Raw genomic sequence first — 25,709 nt, forward strand, 5'->3', positions numbered from 1 at the left:
ATATTGCATCAGATTAACAAAAAGGTAAAGAATAAAACATGAAGATATGTTGTCAAGATTTTTTTTTACTACAAACTCATGTCAAATTTTTCTGAAATATTCCATTTAGAAAAAAACAGTTAAAATTAAACAGGTATTTGGAAATTTTTTTTTCTGTTTTAGCCTGAATCTTCTGATTTTACAAGTAAATTTTTTTAATGCACTACACAAATACTAGAACTTTTTTTTATATTTTTAAAATGCAGAAAATAGATGTTTTAAATTTTAAGTAGTATCTACTACCAAAAGAGACCCATATTTGTTAATGGTAACAACCAAAGGTAATAAATGGACTGAAGCCTGTTCTTACTTATTTTCATGACAAAATATATGAACATGCACGTAGGAACAATCACAACCATCTCTTTCTGGAGAGGGGATGGAAGAAAACAATCAGTACTGAGAATGCTTATAAAGACAGCATTTTTGGTCTTAAATTGCAAACTCTACTGTTTAAAGACTACCATGACCTGAGAATACAAGGAGGATAAAAGGTATCCATTTTCATGACTGTTAAGGGGAAAAAAAAATATCTCCTGCATGGCAAAAAGCTAGACAGTATGCTAACAAAGAAGCAATCTTACAAATAGAACACATATTCAAACAGATCTTTAAAAGTCTGCAAAGAAAAAGTTCAACAGTTCATTTCACTCGCTTTCCACAGTTTAGATGTGAGTATTCAGCCATGCACCTTTAGTGTCAGAAAGAGAATATCAAGCTATGTTTGACGTTGATGAGCTGTGAAGATGATGGCTAAAAATCAAACGCATAGACCTAAATAGGTATAGAACTACCCAGTACAAAAACACTGAAATTTAAGAGAAAAGGGTAAAAGAGGTTGGATGTTTAGCAGAAATCTTAACTGTCCCATCCACTGTCACAAGCAAAGCTACCTGGCTTACAGGGACCTCTGCTAAATGATTGTTTCAGTTCTGTGGTTCCCCCCCCACACACACTGAAATCCCTGTATATTCAGTTACTGTTACTTACAGCGATTTCATAAAATTGCTAGAAATATGGTAACATGATTTCACAAAATATACACTTCAAAATGTTTTTTACTTTCTGCCAGTTAATATTTTTATGCAGTTCCACCACTTAGATAGTCAGAAAAGTCTGACCAGGCAACTTAGTGGCACATTTATTATAAGTAATAAATTATCATAAGAAGAGGCAGGGAATCCTTTACGCACATTACGGGACTTCATTAGTATCTTGACCATTTAGGTGAATATTCACGTAGGTACCAAAAGTGTAGTAACAGAAATATGTATGCATACATTTATATACATATAGAGTTGTATTTTATTCAGCACAGAGTGTTCCAATAGCAATCATGACACGTCAAGGGACTTTGGCTCATACTTTTTTTTTTTTTTTTTTTAAATGCTATATGCTGGTGAAACAAAATGTCCAGGGTATACTACTGAATCTGGCCAAGTGAAACTTGATCAGACTCCACACAAGGGAAGTAATATTGGCTTTCTCATCTACCTTAAATAGTCCCTTTGATGTTTGGATGCAATAGATGATTCTGGACAGGATGGAGGTCTTTCATTAACTATGTATGGCAACCATGTGAGACAGCGAATGAGAGATAGATAGTTCACTTTTGCCAATAGCACAAAACCAAGCAAAGGACATTTCAAATAAGTATCACAGAAAATTTCCTAACAATGAGTATAGCTGAATGTGGAATTAACCATCAAAGGAAACCATGGCTTAAGTCAAAGTCACCAGAGGCAGATAGGATTAACTACACCAACGATTACCCAAAAGATCTGTTCAGCTCATAGTTTTTAGCACTTCAATAGTTCCTAGTAAGTTCTTGCAAACATTCACTTGGCTCATCCCCTAAGAGCATCTCCAAACCTTATTTTTTTCCTGTAACACGTTTTCATGACCAAGTTTTTGTTCACTTTACTATCTGGAGAGTAAATGTTCTCCATGCAAACATTATTTCATAAAACCCTAAGGACTGTAGTTACTATATTCCCTTCTTTTCCCACCCTCCTTAAAAAAATCGGTCACCCATCAGGAAACTGAAACAGTTAACACTTGACATAGCACAAAATCAATGGTACAGCTAATAATTGAAATGAACAGATCTGCAAACACAGCTCAGGTGACATTTGTTCAGTCCCACTGCTTCCTGAGTATTAGCAAACAGAGCTGGTCAATGAATGGAAACAGCTCAGTTTGCAGCCATTCATGGAGCTTTATCATTGTTCCTGCCACCTATTTGCCTTGAGTATATTGAGTATTTGCATGACTTTCTGCCATCTTCAAGTGATTTTTTTCAAGTATATCCTATACTTCAGAAGTGAATCATCTGGAATTTGAAAATTCTTACCATCAGATGTACAACTGCATCAAAAAGATTCAGACGTACAGAAAATCAACACAGCCGTATCAAAAAACTCTGTGAACAGACGTATCAGTAAGCGCTTTCCACTCATAGGACTTCAGCACCCAGAAGGCCTCATACAGTTATCTTGAAAAGCGTAGCCAAAGACTATGCAATAATATCACTATTGCCATTTTTGTAGGCATTCATCTGCCACAGGATGGAGATTAAGGGAACTATTCATATGGCAATGATCCTGCAGGAGCTTATTATGATCTTCACGAATCAGTAGTAAAATGTACTATATTGTAGTTGTCATAGCCTCCAGAAGCCATGTCTTTGCTGCCTGTCTCAAAAATTCATAAATGTGGATGTGATAGAAGATATATATCACGTGTCTTGCTCTCTGTCTCCAAAAGAGCACAAATAAAAATCTGCCATCAGTTTTGACCTAACTGATTCAGTGGATGTTTTGCCTTTGGTTATATTACTTTCTTCTCTGTGACTTGCTTTTTGATAAATGATGTCACTGCAAGTGTAAAGACCCTTTTCTCCTTTACAGTGTATGAAATAGACAATTTTAAAATAAAAGCTAAAATTCCCACTGACTAAAAAATGTTGTTTATATTACATAATAGTGTATTTGTTGTTTTCCAAGCTTGTTGTTCTCATGAAACTCCTCCATTAACATAGCCATTAAGCAAGTTATTTATCCTTTTTTTTTTTTTTTTAAATAAGACATAATTAGCTTTGCCCTGTGGAGAATGAAAATCTTTTCTAAATGCGATGTCACCATTTATTCACAGATAAAAATACAATGTTCATTCTGAATCTCGTTGTAGAGTGAGGCCCTAATTCTTTTTTGGCGACGTCTGTGAGCTCTTCTCTTAGAAGACAGCCCCACAGATCTCATCTACACAAAACCCAACGGTGCAGTTTCAAAGACAGCCCAGATTTCAAACTTAAAGCAAAACAAAACAAAAGTGAAAGAAGATTTGGTAATGCTATGAACTTCTCTGCACAGATGTGAGCTCTAATCAGTCGCTGGAAATCACACCTCTTTTTTAACTTTAATGTGCTGGGCAAGGAAGAACATGAATTTCACCTCTGGTACAAAAAAATTAAATGTGTATCTTATATGCATACCCAGACAAAATAGGAACCAGAAAATATGGCAATTAATGACCTGACTTTTGAATAAGCAGTTCAATATGATGAAGTATTTTTCTTAATACTCTGAGACTAGTGACCTGGTTGCAGTAGTGTGCAAGGAAAGTTTTTGTAATCACTAAGTGTATGGCTTCCCAATTAAACCTTGCTTGCACTGTGAGAAAATACCTGATTTTTGTATCTGCAAAACGTGCTCTCTAAAATATCTAAATAAAAGAATATATTCAATATGAATCTATAAACTTAAAGAAAAATTATGATTGCGATATATTGGGCAGCCTTTTTATTTAGGTAATGTTTCCAAAATTTGGGGCAGATTTGACTAGAAGCCTATCTTTTAATCAGGCTTTGAATATTACTGGTTACCTAAATGGCCAGTTCCTTCAGTGACATTAGGATTAATCTGCAAATCATACTGGTTAATGCCAGGGCTTATATTTATATGCAAATATATGCACTTCTAATCATAAGGTTAAAAACTTTGCCTCTCCCAAAGGACACGTCTACATGGAACAATGCAGCATTATACACCTGGCTCCAAATGATGCATTTGAAGACAAGCTGGGAATTTGTACACATTACTCCCTAGTTCCACTAGTCATACCACAGGGCTGCCTTCCTCTCTCTTAACACAGTGAATTTTTAGTCCTTCTTCTCAACTGCTCTGCTGCTATCTACTGATAGCATTTTGGGGACACCCCAATTCCTGCATGTAAAAAACACACTGTGTTTTAGGAGGGTTTTTGAAAGAAAAGACCCTATACACATAAAAATGCAAAATATTTTTATTAATCTTATATAACCCCTCCCAACAATTATTGAAATCACTTCTCATACAAACAGACCAGCAATACTCTCTCAGTAAAATTACAAAGTTGTGTTTGGCCACCTCAGTTCTTCTGTGAAGACACATTTATCAGTATATTCATAGTTCCATACATTGTTTCCTCGGGAGATGCTTTTTATTCTCCTCCAAAAGTCTGTCAAGCAAGCAATTTTTCATCAAACAACCGGAATCATTTTGTCAACAAGCTGTGTTTTACTTTTTCTCACATTTACTTTAAGCCTCTAAAAGCATGCTGTTGTGTACCTACAGTATTTTGTCTATCTATTTCATCACAAAAAAAATACTACTTTTACCTGTAAATATTGCAGCAAAGATCATGGGTTTTATTGTTTGATTCTGCTACATTTTTTTCTGTTAAAGAGAGTCATATTTCACAGTAAACTAGATGTTGGTTTCTTGTATCAAACACCTGAATTTGCATCTGATGAACAAGTAAGGAGGTATACTTAAAAGTAAGTATTTTTCATGGTGCAAAATTAACCGTGCTGTAGTGGTTGGTATACTTAAAACTGCACATAAAACATTTTAGCAGTATGATGGTAAATACTTGTCTATTAAGAGCCATGTACTAAGCAATCACAGTGGTACCTAAAACTTCAGAAGCTCAGTTTCTCTTTAAGAATCAACTTTAGAATAACCCACAGTTCCTCAGATACACTGTTGTCTTTTTACGAATGTATCTAACACCAACGCATGCCCTCAGCACAGCAGCATCAACACCACAGACTGTATGATTTGATTTCTCAACTAAGTTACTGCAGCTACTGGGAAATTCTCTGTGGTTTAATATAAATTTTTAAAATAGGGCTTTAATTCATTGTGTGGAAATAGGAAAAATAATACCAAAACTCTATTCTTTGTGGTTCTTACTGGTGCTAAATGAAAATACATAGTCTTTTGACTATCTATCCAAATCAAAACAAGAACTGAAATCACAAAGTGTTCTTTTTTGCTAGTTAGGGTGGCAAAGGGCTCCCATATGCCTTACTCACCTTATTCTAACACCTGGTTATTAAAAGACAAATCTCAAATAGCTCCTTCCAGCTAAAACACCAACAAAGACAGGATACTGCATAAAAAATACATACTTAGAAATAGGACATCAGATACTTAATTTTCTGCAGGTTTGTAGATTTTCTTTAAGCATTGGCTGGATTGAATTCACAGAAGGGCATTTAGAAATTACCCTTGCTTTTCTTAAACCATAATCAGTTCTGCTCCTAAATTCAGAGGCATTTGTACCATTGCTCATCCAGATTTCAAATGAAATTCTAAAGTCATATTCAAATACTAAAGAAAAAACCTCTGAAAAACATGTCACGTATCTAGACAATCTGAGTTCCTGTGATAGAATTCTTATTTATTTGCTTTAATTTTAACTCTAGCACCAAGCAATAAATTATGTCCTGTTTCCCAGTTGTTCCCCTCAAGACCCAACATGACAGTTGTCTGAATACTACCTTTTCCTCAACTGGCCCATTCAAGCTTATATAATAGCCAAAGTCTTCTGCAAAAGAAACCATGAAGATAAAAAGGAGCAACTTCAAAGCACTTTTGCGAATTCCAATGTTGCATCTTCCAGAGAAGAACAAACTAGAAACTCAGAGTTAAGGTTACAATAAATATTTCATGAAGCCCTGGGCAATATAACTAGCGATCCTGGAACATCTTAATCTATCTAAGCAAAAAGTACTTGAGATTCAGATTTAATCTGAGATCCAAACCCAGTTTTTATTTAGGGGGAAAAAGAAAAAAAAAGGATGATCATGGAAAAACTTACAATAGGAGCAGCCGTAGACTTCAATTCTTAACCCAATTTGGCCCTCTCCATTCCAGTCCAAAGGAACTATCCGTACATAGCGAGCAATAACTGGATGTTGTAAATCATGTCGGACCACACCATCAGAGTTTGTGTTTCCAGGAAATGCCTAAGGGAAAGAAGAAGCAGAAAAAGAAAATTATTGTATTACCTCTACTTCACATGCTATAAAGCTTCGGTTCTGAAGGAAAACATTAGGTAGTGAAGTCCTCTGAGTGTCTAGGTTACACTGAAGTTTCATTTAAATGTTTCTTTGATAGTGACTAAATGAACAGTTGATTTACAAAGTCTCACAAGAATACCAAAACAGTAGCATTGAGACCTCTTTGTCCACAACAGATATGTTGAAATCATGGAACAGCTCCTGCTAGCTAAGAGAGTAATCCATTTTGCATCACTAATCTGTTACTCAGTTATTAACATGTTAATAAAAGTGTCCAACCCAGAGTGGTTGTTCTGGAGAAGACAATACCCATCCTCTATCAGTAAGATTACACACACCAGTAATTTTCCTGTAAATATGAACACTGAAACAACTCGCTTCCTACGATAGACAGGGACCCTTTCAATTTCTCAATTTTCTAAGAATTTAAAAATCTTCCTTTACTTCTGATGTATATTACCTGCTGGAAAGTGAGTGTCCAGTTTCTTTCCTAACCATAGCTGTCACCCACAGCACAGCTTATTTTTGGTTAATAAAACTTTGGAAGTCAGGAAAGGACACAAGAGCTCTCAAGGGAGTTTTGAAAGTCAGTGAAGTAGATATTTAACACTTGGTTTGTAGTTTTGTACCTACTGGTAAAATATTTCATAGCATCAAGCTTAAAAGTAAACAATACCTATTAGCTAACATAATAGACCATCTTTTTTGTCTTGTCAGTTTATGGACAATCCATTCACTGATGGCAGATGTTGAAGACTACCATTCAGCTATTCTCAGTATTTTCAGAGGAACTTTCACACCTCTTCATAGGTAATTTTCAACAGAAATAAGTGTCTTGTAACAGTGAACAGAGAGTCATAAATGAACAGAGAAAAGGTGACCCATTATTAGAGAGCCTATGAAAATAAGAAATTTGTGTGCATCCTCATTAAAAAAAGATATTTTTGCTACAGAGGAAAAAATATTCAGTAGTAGTAGTATCTACACAGCTGCCATCTGAATAAATCCATATAAAGTCCTATAATAAATACTGATAGTGGAATGAAAAAAAAAGAAAGAAACAACTGGACTGTAAGCAATACTACTGCAAAATATAGTCAACAAAAATTTGAAAGACACAAAATTTAAGTTGGCCCTTACATACAGATATAGCAATACCTAATTCTAATTACATGCCTAGATACTACTTATTCCAAAAGGATATCTTAGATGAATAATTATTTTGTACAGTGCACTGTAGATCTAGGTGGTGGTAAATGTAAGGAAGATCCACAGGATCCCTTCCTTGGTGGAATCCAACAAATATGACATATAATAACAGTTACATGCACCTTAATTTTTCTGTACTGCAGCTATTGATGTGCTAATGATTATGATGGCACTCCTCACTTCATAGTTGAGCTTGTAAGATACATTAATTAATGTCTATGAAGCACATACATATTCAAGTGGTAAGTATTTATAAGGAAATTAGCAGTTCTGTCTTCTGAGCTGAACAGAAGACAACAAACAACAAAGGAAAGCATACACTGAATGAGGACAAAAAATCCTATTGAACAGCTGCCTCTTAGTCTTGTTCTAGGAATCACAGAACTTCATGGAGGGAATAAAGAATTTGATCCTTGAAAAATATATATTTTAGTGAGCATACAAGGTAATGCTCCATATTTCAAAAGTAATTTCTGTTTGGGCATATCTTAGTTTTGTGATGCTTAGCAAAATCTTATCAAAACTCTCTTAATGTAGGGTTTTGCTGGTTGTTTTGTTTTGGGGTTTGTTTGTTTGTTTAATTTGTTAGAAGTATTAGGGGCAAAGGAAGCTGAATATAGGAGGGCATGATATTTTCTATATAATTTGATTAAATGGTTGATGAAAAATGATTCTCAAAATCAAAATTATTTTCTGTAGCTCTCCAAACTTTGTGCCCTGACTTATGCTTTAACAGTCCTTTGTCAGAAAGACTTAGAGCTGAAACCATCAGGTGTTTGATATTTTGAGGGTGTCTGTTGGTATATGATCCCATAACCTGTGCTGAATGCATAGACACAGTAAATAGAGAATAGGGCAGTCTGTCATCAGTTTCCCAGATTATTAAAACACATTCCATTTAGTCTCCAGCAGAACAATATCTTTTAAATACAGCCTTCATTTAGATAAATGTGGTACAGTAATATACACTTTGTGGATAATGCAAACATCAAGCCAAAATCCATCATTGCAAGGCTGAAAAATCAATTTACAGGAGCTTGTGAATTATGTACTATTGCTGTAAAATCTCCTTTTCTGACTGAGATTTGTACGTGGACTCAGAAAGGCAGGTTTTCATTTAAAATTGAGTTTATAGAATTTTCAAAGCCACATGTTTGCTAAGGTTAACACACAGTTTAATAAGATTTAAAAGTATAATTTAGACCCACATCTCTAATAGGAGATTATTTTTAAAGAGGGAGTGAATCTGGTTAAAAAAAAGTATAGAAATGTACAATAAGAAACCCCCTTACAAAACTATTTTTCAGAAAAAGGGGGAAATACGTGTATAAATTAAACAAGTTTTACAGATTATTAATCTCACAAACTCACTTAAGTATTATTGCCAAATGTCTGCTTTTCATGGGTAACATGGTTTTTCTTTAACCCAAACTGGGAAAATGACCAAAATGGCTCAGTTGTCTGTAAAACAGGTAGCACTGTCTCACCAGTCCAACTCCAAAATCCTCTGTTCTACAAGTAATTTCTCTTGTTTTGGATACCTACTTCTGTAACCCGCTTTATGTTTCACATTTCAATGAAAAGATCGGGAGTGTTGTGAGTAACAGTCATTTTTCTCAAAGGCAATGTTCCACAGGACAGCAAAGAAATAAGGATAAGGAAAGGTAAGAAAATATTCCCCCAAATCCTTTCTAAACATTGCTTTTGAACATATGTTGAATGGAGTTTTCAAGAGTACTCACTAAGAGTTTTGCAACTGTCTGCCTTAAGAGTAAAATTTGTTCAGCTCCAAGTATTTTTCAAAAAGTTTATAGGACAGGTAATATATTTTAATTAAGTTTAAAATAAAAAAGCTTTTGGCACAGGAGCTTTCTTCAGCAGAAGCAGCAGCAAAAATAACTGTATGAACTTTGAAATTCACTATCATTTTATCAATATGCTTCAGTCACACTACTGTACATAGAGACACAGTAGAGACATTCAGTATAATTTACTTTGCATAAACAAAGAACCTGAGCAAAGTGAAGGTAAGTTTTTGTGAAATTTGGAAGAAAAGTTAGGGAAAGTTCAGATTCGGACTCAATTTTGTTTCCTGTATTTACAGAACAATGATATTCTAATAAATAATAATAAATGTTAAAGCTAAATTATAAATTTATAGTAGTATTGTTGTAAAGTATAGTAGTGAAGTAACATAAAGCTTAATACTATTATTTAAGTAAAACTGACAAAAATGGGTTTAGTTTCATGTAAAAGGACAGTTTTGCAATAACATTCAGTACTCAACTTTATGGATACAGCAAGTTCATTACAAAATCTCATTTTGGAAAAATACTTTGATTACCTTTTACAATAAAGGTTTAAAAAAAAGTCTCAGCATTAAAAAAATCACCTCTGAAGTAAGGAGGCTCAAGACTGAATGAAAAGAAATGTTATTAAGTGAACAAAAGTGGAAGTTTTCATACTTTAACCAAAGAGGAAAAGAATGAAAGAATGTTGTTCAGATACTCAAACAAATGAACAAAAAGATGTTTGCAATCTTTCAACTCTTAGTGAAGCAGAGAAAAAAACTGCACTTCACCCCCCCAAAAATCATCACATATATACCAGAGAACCTAACTTGCTTAAGGGGAAAATTAATTCTTCACCTGACTTAATTCAGGTGAAGAATTCTCCATCCAAATTAATGATCTATTCAGAGACAATTATTAAAATTACTTCAATGTATGCTCTTTCTAGGGTGATGTAAAAATAGGACAATGCATGGAATAGTAGGATGACATTTCTTTTCTAGTTAAAAGAGGAAGGACTAATTTTTTTTCCATAACTTTAATTACTAGTAATTTTTTTCATTTCTTTAATTATATACTTACTATAGTACTTCTTGACAGTTACATTTTGCCATTGGCATTTTAAGCAAAAGAGGGAATAATTTATGGGTCTGAATTTATGAAAAAATCTAGGCTTCTAGCTTTATTTTGACACAGCAGTAGTGAAAACACTACAGAGTCTATGTTCCATGGTACTAGAGCTCTATAAATGGTTCTCATAATCAGAGACAGGATTTTCATGTAAAGCCACATTAATAAAAGTGTGGTATTATAAAACATGGAAACATCCACTGACAGATAGAAGATGTCTGTGGGAAACATAACTGGGTTTTCTTTGAGGACTCCAAGATGAGTTAAGTATGGAGCTAGCTAAACCTTAAAATTTTTGTTTTATAGAAAATCCCCCAAAATTCCAAAACAAATACTTTTCCAAAAACTAGAAGGATTACAAACTTGAGAAGTTGACAGCTTTGGTTATGGCTGCCAGCCCTCTGCCTGCACAGCAAAGAAAATCTGGAAAACTTTGTTCTTCACTTGAGTTCTTAAGACCCTGCACCACCAAGAAGAGGAGCAGGGCAGGCTGGGTGCTGGGAGCTCCCAGCCAGCAGTGCTGTGGAAGGGTGTTGGGCAGAGCAGGGCAGCCCAAATCCATGGACCCTGGAAAAGTTCACACATGTACTGGTTCTGCACAAGCTGACTGAAATCCATAGTAGATTTCAGAGAAACCAAGATGTTTCACAACATGAACATTTTCCAAAGAAAACCTTAACTTCATCAGAAAATCGAGTCAAGCTCTAAGTACCTCACTGCTGCTGAAACATTTCTCAGCTCCATACCTATGAAAATCCAGCCCAAATGTATGATGTAAACTGAAACAGCAAGAATAAAAGGACTGGGTAAAAGAAAATATTATGAGATTAACTTCAAAGAGGAAGGGGGAAAAAAAAGAGGAGAAAACAACAGCTGGTAAGAAAACTGATTGCAGAAGGAAAGAAAAATAGCAAATAAACAGGAATGTTTCAGAAAGAAACAAATCTGTGTTTGGTCTATTTTAGCTCAGGTTTGACACATTGCTAGTGCTGTGTTGAGTAAGAACAGGAGATGGGAAGCAGTAGCCTTTTGCTTGAAGAACCATTTCTTCATTCTCTCTATTGAACAGCACAATCAGTAACACTACAGCTTGCATACTGTCGTCTCTCCTTGAAAACAAACCAAACCAAAACAAACATCTTCAAAGCAAACCAACATTTCTATAGCATCATTCACAATCATCTCACACAGTAATGCATCTAAACAGAAAAACAGTATCTGAAAGCAATGAAAAGCTATAGCAGGTATTTCCCTTATCCCAAATGATGAAACCCTCAAATCATACCCTCAACAGGTGCTGAATCTCATCTTTGAGACTTATGGTTATAAAATGACCAGAGCTCCTAGGAGCTCAGGATTAGCAACATGTGGATAAACTAAACATTATAATGCTGCTGATGGTACTCTGTGCTCATATAAACTCGATTCTGCTCCCAGTGATATCAGTAAGTTCCCAATTTCAATAGTTATCCATACCCTTCCCTCAGCCACACATCTCTGTTAAGCAAGTTACCTATGTTATGAGTGTAGCACCACCAATTTCTGAAAAACTACCCACATACTCAAACTAAGGAACATTTAGTAACAGGCTTTTAATATAACTGAATACACATCTTTTCTATGCTCAAAATATTTCCTAGCATTTTTTAAACAGACCCATAATTTTGATCACATTACTCCCTTAAATTCTCTACTGATTCCTAGGGGGTTTACCTTCAGGTTCAAAATCTGTCTCTATATGCTAAAAACATAGTCTAACCATGTATGCATCATAATTAGAGGTATAATATCATGTAATTATCACTACATTCAAAGAATAATGCCAAAAGCTGTATTTGTTGCTTTTTACCCTTCCACATCTCCAAGCAAAACTAAATGATTCAGCAACATAACACTATTGATTTTTATAACAAAATATGCTAACATTTTATAGCTTGCTTAACCGTTGCTATACTTAAAAAGAACTTGATCTCATATACAAGCACATTTATTTTTTATTATTTTAACAGGAGCCTCAAGAAATCTTTAAGTGTCAAGAAATCTTTAAGGGATAATTCCATCTTCTGTTCACAGATGACTCCTACAGATTTCAGTTTTGTACATTGATTCCTAGAAAAAGTTTTTAAATCTTGAAGACAGAGAATTGGAGGAATCATAGAGGAAGATATGATACCCTGGTGTCATGGTTTAACTCCAGCCAGCAACTAAGCACCATGCACCTGCTCACTCACTCCCCACCCACCCCCCCAGTGGGATGGGGGAGACAATCAGAAGGAAAAAGGTAAAACTAGTGCGTTGAGATAGGAACAGTTGAATAGAACAGAAAGGAAGAAAATAATAATGATAATAACAATGATAATAAAAGGACAATAATAATAAAAGGATTGGAATATACAAAACAAATTATGCACAATGCAATTGCTCACCATTCGCTGATGAATGCCCAGTTAGTTCCTGAGCAGTGATCCCCTCCCAGCCCCACTCCCCCCAGTTTATATACTGGACATGATGTCATATGGTATGGAATACCCCATTGGCCACTTTGGGTCAGCTGCCCTGGCTGTGTTTCCTCCCAACTTCTGGTGCCCCTCCAGCCTTCTTGCTGGCTGGGCACGAGAAGCTGAGAAATCCTTGACTTAGTCTAAACACTACTTAGCAACAACTGAAAACATCAGTGTGTTATCAACATTCTTCTCATACTGAACCCAAAACATAACAGTATACCAGCTACTAGAACGAAAATTAACTCTATCCCAGCTGAAACCAGGACACCTGGATATAATTTCAGATACTTAAAATAAAATTTACAAATTAGTTTCATATTCAGATCTGTCACTGAGTTTTAACTTGGTGTATTGATATTTGTAGTTCTTCTTTTAAAAAAACCCAACAAACAAAAACCCCATACACAAACAAACCAGGACCAAAAAACCACATACCAGCATGGCCACTGTTTCCAGAACATGATTAATATTAACTGGATGCAAGTGAAACACTCTATTCTCTCCCAGCACTATTGCAGTATATTATCTTTGTTTAATTTACTTTGAGTAATGAAGCCTAAAGCCAAAATCCCAAACAAAAAAAGAACTACCTCTTCACCCTGCTTATACACCCTAAACCCAAGAATAAATTGTTTTTCTCATACTTCTGCATACTAATTGTTCCTACCTCTTTAAGTGTAGAAACCTTACTGAGTTACCTGTGCATTTTGCTAGGAAATGACTGCTTTCCAGAAGAACAGCAATCCTTTGTTAACTTTATATTACATGAATATTTGAGGTAGGACATCAGAGAGTGCACATGTGTATAGATTGGGGTTTTTTGTTTGTTTTCCCCACAAATCCACTTAATCCCCCTATTCTCCTAACCTTTAGACTCAAGAACAGGAGGATACAAACATACGGATACTGTTAAGTTTTATCTATGGGACATCACAGATGGTATCACAGCAAAGGCACCAACAAAGTCATACTTCTCCACATCCTGAAATTGAACATAATATTCCAGAGATGTGATAAATAGCTGACCAGCAAATGTCTGGTGTGGACACCAAACATAGTATGAAAAACTTCTACTACCAATATTCACAAAATTAGAAGATAATTTTCAGGTCTGCATAATAAATAAGAGATTTCAACCCCTATGTTAAACCATGTAGGTTCTCGTCAGGATGACACAAAATGGAGAAAATTTTAAATTTTTTTTAAATCTAAAATATACACCAAAATATTAAAACAACATTAGAGCTGTCATCACTGTTAGTAGAAGTAATGTTTCCTGCAGAGTCTTAATGAATTCCTGAATAACATTATGGTATTCATTTATTTCCATGATTACATGTTATTTATTCCCCAGAGATTCATACAATATCCAAAGAGAAAATTGTGATTATCCATTCTAATACCCTAAACAACTGAGGTTGCAGTACCTTGAGGTTTTGGTGTGTTTTTTCCATTTTTAACCATATCTATATTCAAAACCAAAACCAGATAAGCTTGATCTGGAAACTTTTGCTGATGAAAGTCTATCCTTGTCTTTGGCAATTTGTTCCAAAGAGTTAAGATCCAGTATTTACACTTAGATATACTTTGTGAAAATACAACCTTCAAGCCATTGAATAAAGTTACATCTTTGCTGTCAAGGTCAAGTAATTGCATCATTCGTAAAAATTTCTTAACACATTGGGGAGTAATCATTAACTTGCTCTTAGTCTTAAATAAACTAAACAGATTTTAATGCTTAGACATTTCAGGTCACACGGTAGACCCACTCCAGGGATAACTTGGGGTATCCATAATGAATAAGACTGATATCTTGAAGACAGTTCCTTTACTTGCATGAGAAACTAAAACATGCATGGCATCCAAACCTGTGGACTGGCAGATGGGAAAGGACTGTCTTCCATGAAGGTAACATATAGGGTGTGCCTTATAGCACAGGAGCTAGATTCTCTTTGTGACAGCACCCATGTGATGCTAGACAAGTAAGTTGCAAAAACTTTTCAGTGGCACTTATTATAGTTTCCTGGGCACACAAAATGATTAGGTAGTTTTGACTTAATCTTTCAGTGTCTCAGTTCCACATATAAAATAGGCAGTAAAAATTCATTTGTTTTATGGGGTTGTAAAAATAAAATAATACTTATTAAGCACTTAGTCAAATATTCACATGGGTGCCTAAATTAGAAATCTGAGCCTTTTGTGGTCAGTGAGGCAAAGTGGGAGATAGGAACTAAATTAAAAGCTTGCCACTCTTCACTGGCTACACAGTAAAACATAAATTTTCCTGGGTACAATATAAATGTATTCTACAAAATGGAGAATATAATCAAAAATTTAGTTCCAAAAGTTGCCTAGTGACTGATTCACGTTAAAAGAAAAAGAATACAAAACGCAGTGTGATACGGTTATAGAGACAGAATAAAAACTGCTTTTGACCCTGGGAGTTGTTAGGTCTTATTCATTAATAGACAAAAATTACTTTTGCTACATCTTCTGTAGAATGAGAGACATGAAGAATGTGTTTCAAAAGTAACTAAACATAACTGCAATCATTAGTGAAATAATAACAACAGCTCTCTGATCACTGGCTGCTCGGCTACAGAGCTCAACAGTGACAGGAGCTCTCACCTTGAGAAGAATGGCAAGCACAGAGGAAAACAGTGTGGTCCTTGTTTTCTTTTCCTCTCTAGTACTGATGTACTTGGCAATTTTCACACACATTGATGTTTTTTTAAATAGCTTTTAAGTAATTTTCAGAACAGTATTTATTCCTTGTACACCAGTCTGGTCCCAAAGCTTCTTGTGTCTCTTCTACACAACTCCACTGGTTACTTACTGGGTTACTTACAGGGAACTTTGCAACCCAAGACGTTGAGGCTGTTACTAGTGAGTGCAGTTCTGAGAGGCAGATACAAACTCAGCAGTGTCATTCTATGCCCCTAGACTTAGGGCATCGGATATAAGACTCTGAAACTCCTTGCAGGAAAAAGGACAAAGGCAAAACCTATCTTAAATACTGTTTAGAATCTTCTATATTCAGTAAAGACATAGCAACAAAATAATGAAAGCTTTTGGGCTCTTAATTGGTTATACGTTAATATAAACAATGTTCTCTGCCCATGACAGAAAATCTGAATTTGTGATTTCAATTTGTAACTATAAATCAAAATTACCGTACTTGGTGTTTTCATATTCTTTCCTTCTGAGTGATGAGGAAATCAGGATGGTCAAATTTTAAGATAAACTTTTCTCAGTTATGAGTAGTTTTCATTCCTATGTGAAATGACAGAAATGTCCAAAGACTACTTTTCAGATCATTGCCATTCTGCCTAGACTATTAGCATGCAAGAAACAACCCTGAACCAAACCACGTGCCATATCTGAAATAGTTTGTTCCAGAAACACAATTGTAAATCAAGTTGTAGGGAATAAAGTCTGGTTATTGTGTATTAATTGCTTCAAATTTGAAGTTAATATTGTATATTGAGATAACAAGAAACAAATTTTGAAGACAAAAGTTAAATAATCAGGTGTTTCTCCAGTATACTTTCAGTATCTGTTTAATGCTGGGGTTATAGTTAATTGCAAATAGCATTTATAGTTCTCCATAACTCAAATGCACTTCCCAATAATGAGAAATAAGACTGGATAACAACAAAATACTAAGGTTTCTTTAAATCTGTCTTCAGCTGTCCTTAAAACATGTTAAAACATCACAAAATGCATTAAAAATTATAGAAACTTGAAAAGTATGCATTTAATATAATTTTGTATCTTTTGGATTTGTTTTTATATGCTTCCAAGTCGTAATGTTTATGAAAGGAACAAAATACATGTATAATGTTAAGTCAAGATTCAGCAAACAATGCCTAGAGGAAAAAAAATGAAGAAAAAAGGAAAATTAGTACTATTGTCATCTAACATTAATACATGTCTCAGTTTCTGGCTGTAGCCGCAGTACTCTCTGAACATGTCAAGAGGAAAGAAAATAAAAATAACTTATTGTTGTGGTTTAATCCCAGCCAGCAACTAAGCACCACGCAGCCGCTCACTCACTCCCCCCCCATCCAGTGGGATGGGGGAGAAAATGGGGAGAAGAAGTAAAATTCGTGGGTTGAGATAAGAATGGTTTAATAGAACAGAAAAGAAGAAACTAATAATGATAATGATAACACTAATAAAATGACAACAGCAGTAATAAAAGAATTGGAATGTACAAATGATGCGCAGGGCAATTGCTCACCACCCGCCAATCGACACCCAGCTAGTCCCAGGGTGGCGATCCTCCCGCCCCACTCCCCCCAGTTTATACTGGATGTGATGTCACATGGTATGGAATACCCCATTGGCCACTTTGGGTCAGCTGCCCTGGCTGTGTCCTGTGCCAACTTCTTGTGCCCCTCCAGCTTTCTCACTGGCTGGGCATGAGAAGCTGAAAAATCCTTGACTTTAGTCTAAACACTACTGAGCAACAACTGAAAACATCACTGTGTTATCAACAGTCTTCACATACTGAACTCAAAACATAGCACTGTACCAGCTACGAGGAAGACAACCCAGCTGAAACCAGGACTCTTATCTAAAATACTTTGTATGCACTAAAATCAAGAACTCCAAAGGCTGATGCAGTTACCAATGATAACTAGGGTACAGGAAATCTCTAGCCATTTTCCTTTCCTTTTCTCCTATTCGCCCCAGGCAGAGTCCATACTCTGCAAATCACTACCTTAAGTCACGATCTTCTTCCTGAAGGATCCCGGGTTTAGAACCTTTTGCTCTGTGGCCCAGGATATGAGCAACAAAATCTAAACCAAATATAAATATGGGAAACATCAATGAAAAGCATGTGGATCCTTTCTACACGCTAAAAGGGCTCCAAATGCTTAGAGTCATAAGAAAAATCACAAGCAAACACGAAATTCCTGTCTCAGGAAGAACACCTGCAGTAGGACTCTTTAGAATAATTCTTTCAAACTGATCAAAGGAATATTACTAAGAAATCCCCAAAGGCAGAATTGCAATATGTGAGAGTCTTCAAACATGCCTGCCTGTCCAACTTGCATCTAAAAGATGATTGCCTTTCTAGGGAAATAAGGACAGTTTTAACCACTTGGACTTTTGAAAGGATATCAAAAAGCCACAAGAATATTTTATAAAGGAATGTGCAAAGAAATACCTGAATTATTACAAGTTAACGGAAAGAAACCCCTAAAGAAAGAGGTATCTTCTTACTCTTTTTTTTTTCTTTCTGCCAAGATGAAATTGACAGAAAGATTTTGGAAGGACTTAGGAATACTTATGTCTCTGCTTAAGTCAATTCTGACAATGTGAAATGGCAATTCAGCCTTCATGCCAAAAGTGCCTGATATCCATATCAGAAATTTAGAGTAACAAGTAATTCTGATTGGAAACCCTAGGAATTTAGTAAACTGTTAACTGTCTTAACAAAACAGACAACAATAGAATAAGACATACGGAAGGTGCTATTTTTGCTCCAAAATAAAAATCTGATTTAATCCCATTACCTCTTTTCCAACTGTATTCTTTCAGGAGTTTTAGTTTTCCCTTTGACAGAGATAATATGCCTCTGTAATTTCCCTATAAAGCTGTTTTGTTCAGTTTCACATCAAGTACTATTCTGAAAGTGACTGTATAGCCATCTTTTAGGTCAAATGCCCTCAAATAGCTGAAATAGGAGGACTTCCATGTATCAAACTCCTTGTTTAATCATCAGCAAAGGTGAATCTACTTTGAATACAATAATTGGAAGAGGGAAGGATTTTAAAATTTTGATCACCTGTCCACTTCTTTTCTTTACAATTCATAAAATGAATAGTAAAGTGATTTAATGGCCTAACTTGCTTGCAACAGAAACTTCCTAAGTTTAATTTTAAGCTGTGTTATAAATCTTGGGGGATTGAACATTTAGAGTCAATTGATCACTAGTTGTGTGCAAGCCATTTTTATTTCTCATGCAGCATGGGTAATTTTATCTCACTTGGGTATTTCCAGTTTGTGTATTTTTGGCAGCCAGGAGGCATGCTACCCTGGCCAAGGAGGCAGTGACGTTTTGAGTTTAGTGTGACTTCATTGCAGTCTCTTGAGTCTATCACCGAGTGGGGCTGAGGGCTTCTACGGCCACTGTATGAAAGGAAGAGTTGGAGTTCAACAGAGCAACACCTGTGCCATTAATAGTCTCATGTGTTTTACTATTCATGTAGAAGCAGAAGGTGGAAATTCTGACATACATGGAACTTTATTACTGAGGCCCAATATTTGTCCTACATGATTTACTTGCCTGTGACAAGGATTTGCAGCAGCACAGAAAAGGTGGAGTGTGGTTCTGTTCCTATGCAAAGGCCCAAATTGATCAGGAAAGGGCTAGTAGATACACAGGGAATCTTCTTGCATATTCTTTTTTCCAAAGCTACGTCACACCGACATTGCTGTTTCCTAGTAATGGCAAGAGTTCTTAGTATCACCAACTTTCGTAGTGAAGACACCATGATCTTGTTGCTATTTATTAGTCCAGTATCCCTTTCATCTACAACTAATATGAGAAAACCCAAAAATACTCTTTGTGGTTATTTTTAGGAAAGAGGACTGGAAAGACAAAGGAACAAGGATCTCCCTATCTTTCACTTTCCCTGCCTTCTAGACTAATTTAGTTACCGCTTGAGAGTATTTCGAAAACATGCTTGCAAGTGCTCAAACAAATTTGGAGTTCTTCAGAAGGAAGAGGCTATCATGATGTTACTCTGTTTCTCTATAGGATTGCAGAAGGCACCTGCAGGACATGTCTTTACAGCCATTTGATAAAGCTCTGTAAATACTTGTAATAGTACAAACATGGCAGACAAGAATGACTGTTGGCAGTTGTGCTTTGTTGCTTACTTACTGTGTGAACTTAGACTAACAGTCCTATGTCTCTGAAACTCATTCTGTCTGTAAAACGGAGATAATACTCTCAGAAGTGTTTGCTGAGAATTAATTAGCTATTATTTATGCACTGATCCTTTAAAAACAAAAACAATCCATGCACTGTTTTTACATCCCTGCTTGCTTAAAAAAAAAAAAGAAATAAATCAAATGAGAGAGACTCATTGACTTTCGTGGCCAGAAGGGAGCATTACGATAATCTAGTCTGGAGTTCAGTAGACACAGAATACTGACTCCCAGGCACTAATTCAAATAATAAGTTCTCAGTCTGGGCTATAGTACAACATTCATAAGGTTATTCAGTCTTGATTTCAAAACTGAAAGTGATGGAAAATCAAATCTATCACAACCCTACAGAAGCTATTCCAATAGTTACTTATATTCAGTGTTAAAAATATGCATTATTTCTACTTGGGCTTGTCTGGTTTGTTTATCCAGTTACTGGATCTGATTACATCTTTTGTTCTATATCAAAGAATGGTTCACTATCACGGATAACTTCTCCTTTGCAAGGACCTGACAAGCTAGGATGAGAAAACACTGGCTATACTTCCATAACATCAAAATAATCAGGTAATTAAGCAAAACTGGTAATTTGTCTGGAACAGCTTGCAAAATGACAACATGATCTGTCTTGCAAAATGTGTACAGGCTTTCTTTAAAAGACACTAGCTCTCCCCCCCCCGCCCCCAGCGAATGTGTAAAATCAGACTAAAATAACAGCATGGCTTTCCATTCATTTTTTGTTGAATTCATTCTCTTGCTGTGTCACTGTCTTAAACATTAGGGTTCAAGCCCTTCTTAAATGGGATCACCAAAAGGTTGCAAATTATCACTCATGTTATGCATTATTATCTAGCTAGGATTGCTATATTGTACTGTAACAGAAAACTTTCAGGCAGTCTCCACTGTGCTTCATATAAACTCAGCTGTGACTTAACTCAATGATACAAGCAATATGATAGCACAATAGCTCATACTTCCATTTAAAAATTGCCATTCCTCTTTTTGTAAAATAAGATCAGTTCAGATAATCTCTGTGCAATTCAGATTGATTGTTTAGAATAACTCCGCTACAAATGTTAAATAGCTGTCATATTAATATATCAGAGGCCATGGTGAATATCCAGTTTTTAGGAAGAATGTCACAAAAGTTCAATCTAGCTTTGTGCATTTTTTTTTCCAAAATCCCAATTCACATTCATATATATGCACAATACAATTGTTTAGCCCTGTTACTCTAAGCTTGCTTAAGGAAGAATAAAAAGAATATACTTTAGACAGAACAGAGAGCAAAGCAAGGTGGAAAGAAAGAAGCAGTGATAGATCCTTGTTTTCATCAGCTTTCCATAAATTCTCTTGGGAAGCCAACTGAGTTTCATTAAAGGGAATGAATCAATGGTCCTTCATAAAAAGAAAATCAATTAGAAAGTCATTACCTGAAGATTAGCACTCAAAAAACAAAATTCCATTTTAAAGCCAATTAGACTATATGTCAGTACTAAGTTGAATTGCACTTGCATTGATGTATGCAGAATGATGAACATCCTCCATCCCTAAGAGATATAGAGAGTGAAAAATTAACGGACATGTTTATAGACACTATTGAATCTATTTTTTGCAAGCTATCTCAAGCAGCAGATGACTATGCTGGGCTTTGCAACAGCTTTACATTGTATATCTCAAGTACTGATGTTCTCACTAGAATTACAGCACTTGAGGAAACCTTACTTTTGCTCGCTGTCCTAACAACACATAGGAAAACAACTGCTACTATAAAAGCCAGAAAGAGGGCTGAAGGCAGGTAAGTACCCCAATAGCCTCTTTCTTCCAATAGCTTGCCATAGCGCTGGCATGATTTATGTTTTGTGCTACACTGGAAAGGCAAATAGTGCTAAGTGTTGAGAAGGAGGAGTAGACAGCATCTCACAGAAGAGCTAAAATCTCCCCCTGGGCTGCAGCTGGACAGTCAGCCCATCCTGTTTTGCTATCTACAGTGACCAGGCTAATCCATTATGCTTGGGTCTGCAATGCAGAAAGAGTGGTATATCCTTCCCTCACAGGTCTGGTCTGAGTAACAGGAGGCAGCAGAAATCGCCCCCTGAGGGTGGGATGCTGCAGCTTGCAACGATAAAGCGGCATTCCGGCAAGTACGCCTCACCCCATCGTGTCTTTGCAAGGGAGGGGGCACTCCCCCTACATCTACTATTAGGGGTTTAATCTTAGAAGATAAAGATAGAAGAAACAAGACACAGAAGCACAAATTCATTACAGAACATCAAGCGCATCTTAATCACATACTTAACATCATGCACACACTTAAGTAGAATTAGTTTAAATAGCTAAAATGTAAGTGCCATCTTGAAATGAGATGCCCTCTGAGTTGGGGTAAAAGGGTTCAACTTCAAGAGCTTAATTTAGGTGCTAAATGGAAGTGCCGAGTGACAGACATGCTAGAATAACCAAGACATCCCCATCAACCCAGCAGATGTGACACAACATGCAGGAGGTCTGAGATGAGCCAAAAGCTTGTGGCCAGGCAACCCGCCTGAGGTCTCTCAGCTGGTGCTGGGTACTTCAGTTCAGGAAATAGAACTGCACTCTGGGTGCCTAGAGTATATCTGTCTGTGTATGAGATTAATCTTGCCCTAGGGCTACCTACTTATCTTCTAGCACTATAAACTTAGTTCAGAGAAGAACTTTATCTAAAGGTCTACCCACGTGTTCTGGTAACAGTTACTTGCACATTAGAACTAGGTATTCTACGCCATAGGAATATATAGAGTAGAAGGTTCATATACAAATTCACATATATTTCTTTGGTTATACTGATTAATATTTTTGCCTTTGGGTTAAGTGATAGCAGAAAACTAATGCCTGGGAACAAAAATCCCCAAATCCTATCAGATTACATTTATGCTGGGGTCCAGTTTGTCTGCATTGACAAATTAATCACCATGTTTAGACTTAATAACTGAGTCAAATACTGTGGCTCAAAACACTTTGCACTCCATCCACGATCCCAAAATCTAGCATGAAGACCACCATTTTAAAGTGTTAACCTGGATCTATGGAGTGGTACCGTAAACAGAAAAGTGGAAAAATTACATGTCAGAAATGAATACAAATAATAAAGAATGGGATGGCATGATTTTGTAAAAAAAAAAGACTATTACTCAAGCACTATATTTACAAAATACAGAACCACTACATACCATGCTCTTATTGTCTCTCATTTAATCCAGTTAACAAAACATATTTTTAGGACACCATGCATCTTTATATTACCTTTTCATACAGAATAAAAGATGGTTAGTAAATCAAAATATACCTACCTAAGTTAGGTGTCAGTGTAAGACAGTGTATAAATGGCCAGTATTAAAAAATATAAGTGAAAAGTTTCTGAATGCTCATTTATATTTTACAACATCAGCTCTGGTTCTTTGGCTGTACTTCCAAATAACCCCAGTATATCTCAGCAGAATGCCTAGACATCTAAGTCACTGCCTGTGTTTAGGAAGGTGGTTTGCTCACTTGTGAGAGGTGCTCCTAAGAGGAAGGATTTTAGAAATTTTCTCAACACGAATACTGAGTACCTTATCTTTTGCTCCAACAGGTCAATCAGTAAGTCAGCTCTGCTTTCTTTGTAGATCATCTGTACATGAGAATGCTGAGGGCTGACTTCTCACATAGTTGTTGTGTTAAGGGAAAAAGAACTCTAGCAGTAAATGATGAGAATATGTAAGAAGTTGGCTCTAATCACAGGTATGCAATGCTGTATTCCTGAAAGTAGCATTAAACCCTTAGGGCTATGCTGGAAAATTGCTGTGTGGAGCTGTAACTACGCACTTGCCTTTGACAGCTACATCTTGACATGATGTTTGAAATATCTGAGTGAGTGACCTGACCCATTCTAGGCCCAAGTGAGATGCTCTATTTCTGTTCAGGGGAAAGTTCATCAATTCAGACATCTACAAGTTATACACTATATTTCTACCTAAATTTTGAATTTAAAATAGACATGTCTTCTCAGACTGTAAGTGTACTGATGCATTTTGAAAGATCATAAAAATCATAAATGAACGAAGTTTTGTAGAAAGAGTCAAACACAAAGTACTCTAATGATAGTATTGAGCTCTTAAGTGCTAAAAAACAGGGAAAACAACAACATGGGGAAGGGAAGAGGAAAGAACAGCAAAAAAAAATTGTCATTTAAAACTACAGAGCCAGCAAATACATCCACATTTCTGCCAACTTCTGCTGACAAAAGCCTGGAAACAGCAGAAATCAGGAAATCAGTGGATGCATTGGGTAGTTGCTGGGTCTGATTAAGTCTCTAGTTTATTACAAGTTGATTACATGTTTCAGAAACAGCAGAAAATTTCAGTACTGCCTGCTCAATAGGATAAGACACTCTTGGAATGCTCAGTAGTGCTTCTTATCAGTCAAGCCTTGCATGTACTATCCAGAAATTTATTAAGTTTGTGTAGTGAAGAAATAGTATATTTTCACAAATTTCTTTACTATAATTAGTAGGCAGGCTTGAGTTTTTAAAAAGAAAAAATAAATTACTGCATTTTTATGTGATTTTTTTAAAAGGAATTCACAACTATTTTCCTAAATAGAAATTGCCCTAACCTTTATGAAAAGTTCTTCTGTTAGTGAAAATCTGAACAATCCTATACGCCTTGCTTATGGCTCAATAAACGCCAAGTTATCCTCTCCTTAAGGAGTAGGGCTGATTGTACTTTACTGAAACACAGAAAAGTTTAGGTACAGGGGAAGTGTCATGGTCTACATGCATGATGTGATGTTCTCTATTTTTGCAGAAAGCCTCCCTAAGTACAGCCTCTTATTAACTTACAGTCTGAACCAAGGAAGTGATCAGCATTTAAAGGTTCAGGTAGAAACAGAGTGAATATTACCTGTGGATTAGGCAAAAAAAAACATTAAACAGAAAGATCCTTTTGCTAAACCACAGAAATTAAGAGACAACATAAAATGAGGAGTAGAAGTAAAGGTATTTAGCAAAGTGAATACTCAAGTTTTGTTCTTCCCTAAGGTAAACAAAATTGGACATAGAGTGCAAAACCAAAATAGATAATAGGAAGGAATGGTTCAGAATGGAAATGACCACATCAGAAACAAATCATGAAGACACAGTGTTAGGCATACCTAAGAAAACCAGGTAATATTTACCCAAAACAGACTGAAGAAAATTATGCATGAAATGTTAAGTCCTTTTTCCAGAAGTTATGTATCTATCAAATTTGCACAACAGGGAGTGGAGAACAAAGGGATGTGAAAAGATAAGGATTCGTGAACAACCTCCATATTTACCAAGTTTAAGAAAGGCAAAATAACTGTCCAGAAACCCACAGACTTTTAGCATAAACTTACTCAACGCTAAATGTATTTTGAAGCAAAGAGCAAAGAAAGATGTCTAAATCTCTGGGAAACAATAAAATCCATCAAAGGCAGAGTTAAGCTAACCCATCCGATATCTCTTCTGCAAGACTTTTTTTGGTTTAGGTTGTTTTTTTTAATAACAGAGACGGAATATAGGTAGATTTCAATGTACTGTTTGCTATTCACTCATGGGAGATAAGTAATTGAGATGGAGAAGATGGCAAATAGTGTAAGATTTGGAAAGGAGCCAAGGGAACGTGACAAGGGAACTAGGAGAATAGAGTTTATTGGCTGAGTTTCTCAAGAATCATTCTTGGGTTTTGTATTATTTCATTAATGAAC

At 35.8% G+C, this 25,709-nt stretch overlaps 1 protein-coding gene across 2 annotated transcripts in view; it reads right to left on the reverse strand.

Moving 5' to 3' along the window:
• The window catches only part of CNTNAP2 (contactin associated protein 2), a 1,232,776-nt gene that overhangs the window by 693,358 nt on the left and 513,709 nt on the right, over positions 1-25,709 (reverse strand). The window contains exons 1-2 of one of the 2 annotated variants that reach the window (XM_069811956.1): positions 12,942-12,977; positions 6,184-6,331 (exon numbers count right to left, since the gene is read on the reverse strand). In XM_069811956.1, the coding sequence (XP_069668057.1) occupies positions 6,184-6,331; positions 12,942-12,944 (151 nt within the window). In that variant the 5' untranslated portion in view covers positions 12,945-12,977. Of the gene's footprint in view, positions 1-6,183; positions 6,332-12,941; positions 12,978-25,709 lie in introns of those variants that run through there. The other variant, XM_069811947.1, reaches the window with a different exon arrangement.

Source organism: Haliaeetus albicilla, chromosome 2 (assembly GCF_947461875.1).
Source record: "Haliaeetus albicilla chromosome 2, bHalAlb1.1, whole genome shotgun sequence".
NCBI classification, from domain to species: domain Eukaryota; kingdom Metazoa; phylum Chordata; class Aves; order Accipitriformes; family Accipitridae; genus Haliaeetus; species Haliaeetus albicilla.